The sequence below is a fragment of the Abramis brama genome, assembly GCF_963993115.1.
Source record: "Abramis brama genome assembly, chromosome: 7".
Classification (NCBI taxonomy): domain Eukaryota; kingdom Metazoa; phylum Chordata; class Actinopteri; order Cypriniformes; family Leuciscidae; genus Abramis; species Abramis brama.
In genome coordinates, this window is record NC_139969.1 from 43,805,554 (window position 1) to 43,814,097 (window position 8,544).

Genomic DNA, 8,544 nt, shown 5'->3' on the forward strand with positions numbered 1-8,544 from the left:
CATACAATTTTCAAAAGTCTTGTGAAGAAATAATCAGTATGGGTTTCATGGCCTTAATTCAGTGAGAATTTTTTTTTGTATTTTCACAAACCACGCATAAATGTCATTATCTCAAAACTACAAACTTTTACATACATGCTATGCTGCTGATATATTATTGTAGCAGAATTTGTGCTGAATACAGTGTAATTAGACTTTAGCCATGAAAATGTCACAAGTAACAGAAATAACCAGAAATGTCAGAGCATGTCAGAACACCTCCAGGGCCCAGAAAACAGCTCAGACCTCAGAGGGTTAATACCACCTGTGCAAATCAGGATTAGCTGGATTGAGGTTGCCTATAAAACATGGAATGAACCAAGAAAAGGTTAAAATTGTATGCAACTGAGAAGCAAATGGCAATGGAAGTTGAAAAGAGAGTGCGATCAAATAACTTTTCTGAACATGAGAAAAGTATTTTAAAGCAAATAGTTTCGAGACATCCTGTTATCGAAGATAAACTGCACACATCAGCTGTTGAATAAAAGAAAAGGAATGCCTGGACATCTATTTGTAATGAATTTAATGCAAATGAACACACATCTACAAGAACAATACAACAACTTCAGGTAAGAATCATTAGTTTTATTATGGCTTTTTAAAATCACTGTTGTATTTATAATAGTTATTTAATACAGGTCTTGTGGAAAAATATCAAAATAAACCTCAAAAAACTGTTGCTGAAGCTCGAAGAGAGAGGTTTAAGACTGGCGGAGGACCTGCAAATAAAGACTGTGATGTGTTGGATGAGTTACTGACAGGAATACTGGAGAATCAGCAACCTTTGGAGAACATACCAGATGATGAGCCATCTGGACAGTTCAGATGATGGGTCACATGCACCTATATTAAGTATTTGAATTTGATATTGGCTTTTGTTTCTCTCCTCTCAAACTTCTATTTGCTTCTGTCATATGATGTGAAACATTTTCCCTTTTAATCTGTATTTATTTGACCATATATGAACTGTACTGAAGAATTGGAAAGCAGCTTACCCTCCACATGCTCAGAAGCAAGGGTGGCAATGTCTGCCAGTACTGGTAACCAGAAGAAAAGACTCACTGTTCATGAAAAGTTGGCTAATGATTTTCATGTACATAAATTGAAGTATCTTAAGGAGGAGCATGAAATGAAGATGAAGATACAAGTAGAACATGTATCCTCAAATGTCACATCAGTACATGAATCTGTGAAATAAATATTGTTTTATTAAGAAAATATGGATGTTGTGGTGGTTTCAGTAACATACCAGACCAAAAAGTTGTACACTTTTAACAAATATTTAGTTTTATTATTACATGTATCAGATCTGAACAGAGGGTTGAAAGTTAAATAATGTAAAAAGATCTATTTAAAGTGGCACAATGCAAAAGCATCCCTGTATGCAAGCCCTTCTCTGTGGTTTGTTGTAAATGGTGGCACATCTGGATTGTCATCCTCTTCTATTGGGGGATCTGGGCATCCCTGCTTTTTTAGGTAGTTGTGAAGAACCGCTGTTGCAATGATGACAGTGCAGCATCTACTTGGTTTAAATCTGAGTGTTCTCCTCCAAACACCAAACATGCGCTCGACTAAACCCCTTGTGCGCATATGAGCCTGGTTGTAGCGCAGTTGTTCAGCTGTTGTTGGGTGCAAGTATGGCGTAAACAAGAAATCCTTCTGAGCATACCCACTGTCACCAAGCAAAATTCCATTATGATCTCTTCTTTCAAATTGAGTATACAGAGATGAGTTGAGGAAAATTCGGCAATCATGAGTTGCACCTTTCCACCGTGCAACAATGTTTGAAAACTCTAACTGGGGAGTGCATACACCTTGGACATTTATGGAAAACGTACTCGGTTACTAACGTAACCTCGGTTCTCTCTAGAAGAGGTCTCTCGTACTGCGTTGAAAACGCTATGGGGAAAACCTCTTTTCCACGAGATACTGAAGCCAAAAAATTATCCTTATAATTTTGAATTATTGCAAAACGCGTTGCAGCAGCACGCGGCCATGGGCGAGATGGCTCGCTCGCCCATTGGCTGCTCTGCGGCAACTGCATCAGCCTATCGAGCGAGGCCTGAGGCTTCGCGCCCTCCGCGCCACTTCCCGCCGAAACGGGCGTGGCCTAGTCCTATAAAGGAAGCTCGGGAGGCTGATTCTCTGGTTTTTCATCGCCGAAGCGAACCAGAGTGAGTTGCATGCACGGCAAGATACACAGTACTCGTTCCCTCTTCTAGAGAGAACCGAGGTTACGTTAGTAACCGAGTACGTTCTCTAACGAGAGGTCTCTCGTACTGCGTTGAAAACGCTATGGGGACCCAATGCAAAGCGCCGTGCATGCTGGGATCAAACACCAATAAACCTGGAGGCAAAGCCCAGGAATTACAGTGCACAATCACCAGAGGGACTCACAGAGAGTCCTGGAAAACAGGAGGGGGATCCCTCTATCCTTTTACAGCAGCGTCCGTAGACGCAATGCTAACATGACATCACATAGACAAGGCGGGACAAGCCTGAACTAATGTGGGAAATGCGGGTCTTACGCAATACTGCCCATAGCATAAACAGTCGGCGGCGCGCAGCGCTCATGATCTCGGTGTCCTAATCAGACAGCACTGATTCGTCTATACCGACAGCAGCTTAGCCTGCAAGGCGGCAACCTTCAGGTTATAGAACCTTATAAATGTAGACGGCGAGGCCCATCCTGCCGCCATACATATGTCTTGTAAGGAAATCCCGCTAGACCAAGCCCACGAAGAGGCGACGCCTCTCGTGGAGTGCGCTCTGACACCCAACGGGCACTGTAGGCCCTTGGCAGTGTACGCCAGCGCTATGGCGTCAACTATCCATCTGGATAGGCTCTGTTTTGAAACAGCCAGTCCCTTGGAACGTCCACTGAACGAGACAAATAGCTGCTCCGTCTGTCGAAAAACAGACGAGCGAGACACATAAGCTCTTAGCGCCCTTACTGGACAAAGAAAGCTTGCGTCCCCTTCCTCTCCCGACACCGGCAGGGCAGACAGGGAAATGACCTGAGTCCGAAACGGTGTGTTGAGGGATTTTGGAACTGAGTATGACTCTTGAGTCGCTTGGCCCAAACTCTAAGCACGTCGCGCTCACCGAGAGCGCGTGCAGGTCACCTACGCGCTTCACTGAAGCGAGAGCCAACAAAAACACTGTTTTGAAAGACAAATGTTTGAGGCTAATCGTTTGGATAGGCTCGAAAGGGTCACCTTTCATGGCTTCCAAAACCGTAGAGAGGTCCCACATAGGGACTGAGGGAGGTCTGGGAGGATTCAGCCTCCTAGCTCCCCTGAGGAAGCGGATGACTTAATCGTTCCTTCCTATTGACTGACCGAGCGTTGACTTAGAAAATGCTGCGATAGCCGCCACATAGACTTTGAGCGTGGAAGGGGCTCTGCCCTTATCCAGCAGCTCCTGTAGGAAGGAGAGAACCTCCGTCACCCCACAGTCGAAGGGTGAAAAGCCCCGAGCTGTGCACCAGCCGGAGAATACCGACCACTTCGAGGCATAGAGCCGTCTGGTAGACGGAGCTCTAGCCTGAGTGATAGTATTTAGCACTCCCACTGAGAGGTCAGCAGGTACCCGTTGAGCGCCCACACATGAAGGGACCACAGCTCCGGGTGAGGATGCCAAATCGAACCCCTGGCCTGAGAGAGGAGGTCCCTCCTCAAGGGCACTGGCCATGGGGCAGTGTCTGCTAACTGCATCAGAACTGGGAACCATGGTTGGTTCTTCCAGAGTGGTGCTACAAGCAGCACTGAGCATTTTATTTCCCTGATCCGTTCTATCACCTGAGGCAGGAGAGAGACGGGGGGGAAAGCATAGAGCGGGCAGCGCGGCCACGTTTGGGACAGCGCGCTCTCGCTCTTGGAAAAGAACACAGGGCAGTGAGCGTTTTCGTGAGACGCGAACAGGTCTACTTCCACTCTGCCGAATCTCTCCCACAACAGCTGGACTGTTTGCGGGTGTAGAGACCATTCGCTCGCCGGAATGTTGTTCCTGGACAGTCTGTCTGGCCCCAAATTCTGCAGCCCAGGCACGTGCACTGCTCTCAGCGAGCGTTCCGCCAGTGTGTATAAATTTCGGGATCTGAGACCGCCTTGGCGATTTATGTAGGACACCACTGACATGTTGTCCGAGCGGACTAAGACGTGGTGGCCCTCTATTTGGGGACGCAAAAGCGCGTTGCATCTCCAGGCAGTTGATATGTTGAAGCTTCTCCCGTTCTGACCACTGGCCGAAGAACGGTCTGCCCTCGAGCAGCGCTCCCCATCCCGAGGTGGAGGCATCTGTCGACACCACTTTCACTCTCGAGGAAGTCCCCAGGCTTACACCTGATTGGTACCAGTCGCTTGCTTTCCAAGGTTTCAGAGCTGCAAGGCAACTCTGATCGACCTTGAGATGAAGCTGACCGGATGCCCACGCTCTGCGCGGTACCCGCGCTTTCAACCAGAACTGCAGAGGGCGCAAGCGGAGCAAGCCCAGCTGAAGAACTGATGATGCTGAGGCCATAAGACCGAGCATCCTTTGAAATTTCCTGAGCGGGACGGTCGCGCCGCAGCGGAAAGAGCTCGCTGCGCACTGAATGTCTAGCACGCGCTGTGATGACAGCCGCGCTATCATAGACTGTGAGTCCAGAACTGTGCCCAGAAACGATATTGTTTGACGGGGGTTCAGAGAGCTCTTCGCCCAATTGACTCTGAGACCTAGATTCTCGAGGTGATCGAGTAAAATGGTCCTGTGCTCCACGAGTTCTGGTCGTGATTGAGCTAGAATCAGCCAGTCGTCCAGATAGTTCAGCACTTGCATGCCTCAGAGTCTGAGAGGTGCGAGCACTGCATCCATGCACTTCGTAAATGTACGGGGTGCTAGGGACAAACCGAACGGCAGGACTGTGTACTGATATGCCTGGCCCTCGAAGGCGAATCTCAAGTATCGCCTGTGATGTGACGCTATCTGTATTTGAAAATACGCGTCCTTCAGATCTATCGACATAAACCAGTCTCCTCGGCGAATCTGCGCGAGGATTTTTCTGGTCGTGAGCATTTTGAAACTGCGTTTCACCAATGCTTTGTTCAGCTGTCTTAGATCCAGTATGGGTCTGAGACCCCCGTCTTTTTTCGGTACCAGGAAGTATCTGCTGTACAGCCCCCCTTCGCTTTGAGCTTGAGATAAAGGCTCTATAGCCCCTTTGCTCATCAGTTGTGATATTTCGGCTCGAAGTAGGTGTGCTACTTCTGAATTCACCGTGGTTTCGACGCGCGCTGTGAAGCGGCGAGGGCGTTGACAAAACTGTAGCGAGTAGCCTCTTTCTATAATGTCTATCACCCATTCCGAAACCCCTGGAAGCGCTGCCCATGCATCCGCGTGGCTGGCTAGGGGTTGAATGCGAAGCGCGCTCTGCTCGCTGGGCGGCAGAAGCGCTTCGGCGTGCTGTAGTATAGGCGTCATGCCTGTGACATTCGAGGCGGGGAGCGCGCTGATCACAGCGGGCAGAACGCTCGCTCTCGACCCCGCTACGGTACTTAACCGAGTGAGGGAGGGCTGAGCGAGTCCCGTAGGACTCATAATGTCTGTGAGTAAGTGTGGGCGCGGGGGAACGGACACATTTACTGCTTTGGACGCGCTGTCTGCCTGAGCAGAGCGAGCGTGCACAGGTTTCGTTTTTACAGAAACCGTGCGACATGTATGACATAGTGTTTGTGGGCACTGGGCAGTGGGCACGTTTACTATGTTGAGTGCGCAATCGACCTGAGTCGATTTTATGAGCGCGGGCCCTGTGTGAAGGGCTGTGCTTGTGTGTAGGGATGGGCACTGGATAGTGGGCATCTGCTCTACACTTATAGCACCATCGGCCGTGGCCGGGACACCAGAAAATACACTCTTTACAGGATTTATCTGTGTAGCCGTAAAAACGGCTTTTGTGTGCAGGCAAGCGGGCAGCTGTACGGGCTTGCACATTGCAGGATACGCTGGAACAGTCACAATTCCTGGAGCTGAAACAGCGGTGCGCTTTGGTGAGAGTTCGGCCGCGGCGGGACTCAAACACCGGCGCTTTCCTAGGCATGCTAGGATGGCTTCGGGGCTTCTGGTTTCACCGCAATCCTTGGCCGTGGCCCACGCGGAGCGGGGCGGCGGCTAGCCGAGCGAGAGCGGGGTCTCAAGCTGCGGTCCTGTCGGCGCTGCGATGAAGCGGCAGAAGGCGGAGGCTGTGGCTGAGAGCTTCGAGCAGGCGGCTTTGCACGACCCGCTGTAGAGCTGGAGCGCTTCGGAAGGAAGTGCTTGAAGGCTTGCGACGCTTTCTGTGCCTCGGCGAATCTCTCTACAAACTCTTTGACAGAGGATCCAAAGAGGCCAGCAGAAGACAGCGGGGCGTCGAGGAACGTGGTGCGCTCAGACTCAGACATCTCCGAGAGCGTCAGCCATAGATGTCTCTCAGCAACAGTGGCAGAAGCCATACACCGTCCCATGGCCTGTGCAGCAGACTTAGTAGCGCGAAGAGCGAGGTCCGAAGCGCTTCTTAAGTCCGAAAGGCAGATTGCGTCAGGTCCCATCTCGTCCAGCTTTCGGAGGAGATCACCCTGGAAAATCTGCAGCGTGGCCATAGTGTGTAGTGCTGACGCAGCCTGCCCAGCGGCGGAGAATATTCGCGCGAGCAGTGTTGACGTCATGCGGCAGGCTTTAGACGGCAGCACCGGTTTCGTCTGCCGTCCAGCAGAGGGCGGGCAAAGGTGGGCTGCTATCGCCTGTTCGACCGGCGGAAGTGAATGGTAGCCTCTGTTTTTAGCATCGTCAAGGGTGGCGAATGCTGGTGACACAGACGAACGTGTTCGTGCTGAGAGGGGAGCGCTCCAAGCTTTGGCAACCTCTTCGTGAAGCTCAGGAAGAAAGGGAGCCGGTTTGGATTCAGGCGAAGCGCGCTCCCCAGGGAGGAAGCAACCATCCAGCCGGGTTTGAGAAGGAAGTTCCGGTGCAGACCACTCGAGGCCGAGGCTCGCCGCGGCCAACGTGAGTACGCGCATCAGTTCCCTCTCGATGTTAGCTCTCTTGTTAGGTTTACGAACAGGAGGCGCGAGATCCACAGAGCTCGCCCAATCCTCGCTGCCCGAGGCTAGCAGAGAGCACGTGTCATCCTCTCCCGACGCGGCTTTAGAATCATCCTCCTCGATAGAAGCGGCGGCAGACAGCGGCCGCTGTGCAACAGGAAGTGATTCAGGGGAAGCCGGTGAAGCAGGCAGGCGAACCGGCGAGCTTTGTCGGACTGGAGAAGGTTCCGGGACCCGCTGAGCGCGGCGCTTTTTACGGCGTGGCAACACAGCGGGAGGTGCAGGCTCGGAGAAGACTGCCAGGCGAGTCCTCAGAGTCACCATCGGCAGTAGCTCGCAGTGAGGGCAGCCGCCGTCGGCGAGCGCGAGCGCTGCATGATCTTCACCCAGGCAGGAGACGCAGATGACATGGCGGTCTCCCTCGCTGAGTGGGGCTCGGCACGAGCTCTTTTAGAGTGTGTGTCGCAGAGCGAGCACACACACACACACAAAGAACAGTTTTAGTGAAAGGATATAGGCGCCGGATAGCGCAGCGGGAACGGCGGTAGAAGGCGGCGGTAGAAGGCGGCGTTGGCCAGCGGCTTCGGAAGGTTGCTCGTCCCGCTGAGAGGCTTCTTCAGACGGCGCGCGGCTTCTCTCGTGATCCAACGATGCGTGAGCTTCGCTGAAGAGATGAAAAATCAGAGAATCAGCCTCCCGAGCTTCCTTTATAGGACTAGGCCACACCCGTTTCGGCGGGAAGTGGCGCGGAGGGCGCAAAGCGCCCTCATTGGCCTGACATCACCTCAGGCCTCGCTCGATAGGCTGATGCAGTTGCCGCAGAGCAGCCAATGGGCGAGCGAGCCGTCTCGCCCATGGCCGCGTGCTGCTGCAACGCGTTTTGCAATAATTCAAAATTATAAGGATAATTTTTTGGCTTCAGTATCTCGTGGAAAAGAGGTTTTCCCCATAGCGTTTTCAACGCAGTATGAGAGACCTCTCATAAGAGAACCAGTTCTTTCGGTTCCTGTATTCCTCAGCATCTGGAGTAGAGGGACGCTTAATGGGAATATGGGTTCCATCTATGCAACCTATGACTTTTTAATTTATGCATGCGGAAACGATCTCAAAAACTTATTTCATCAAAGCGTTGCAGTGGGTCACTTCTGTCTGCAAGAACTTGCCTGGCTGGTGGAAAGCGCTGATCATCATTGACATAGTCCAAGTAATTCATGTGTCCTCCAAATGAAATTAATCTGAAGTTAAACCTGCCTCCTGGTAGGTTTAATTTAAGCCTCAATTTAGTCCTGAAGTTGCTCTAGTCTTCCTCCAGGAAATTAGCCTAGACTAAGTCTTAGACTTTTTAAAACCATGACAGAGAAAGCACATTTCTGTTAATCTGATTTAAATGGCCATTTTAGTCTAGGACTAGGCTTAATCTTGGTCCGGGAAACCACCCCTCAATTGGTTA

General features: G+C 51.0%; 1 protein-coding gene across 1 annotated transcript; it reads right to left on the bottom strand.

Moving 5' to 3' along the window:
* Positions 1-1,386: 1,386 nt before the first annotated feature.
* LOC311087036 (putative nuclease HARBI1) lies at positions 1,387-8,291 on the bottom strand (the record flags this gene model as incomplete). The annotated part of the gene is made up of 3 exons (XM_084120288.1): positions 1,387-1,876; positions 8,086-8,170; positions 8,258-8,291. 3 exons carry the CDS (start codon positions 8,289-8,291, stop codon positions 1,387-1,389), a joined length of 609 nt encoding a protein of 202 aa, XP_083976414.1.
* Between the last annotated feature and the right edge of the window lie 253 nt (positions 8,292-8,544).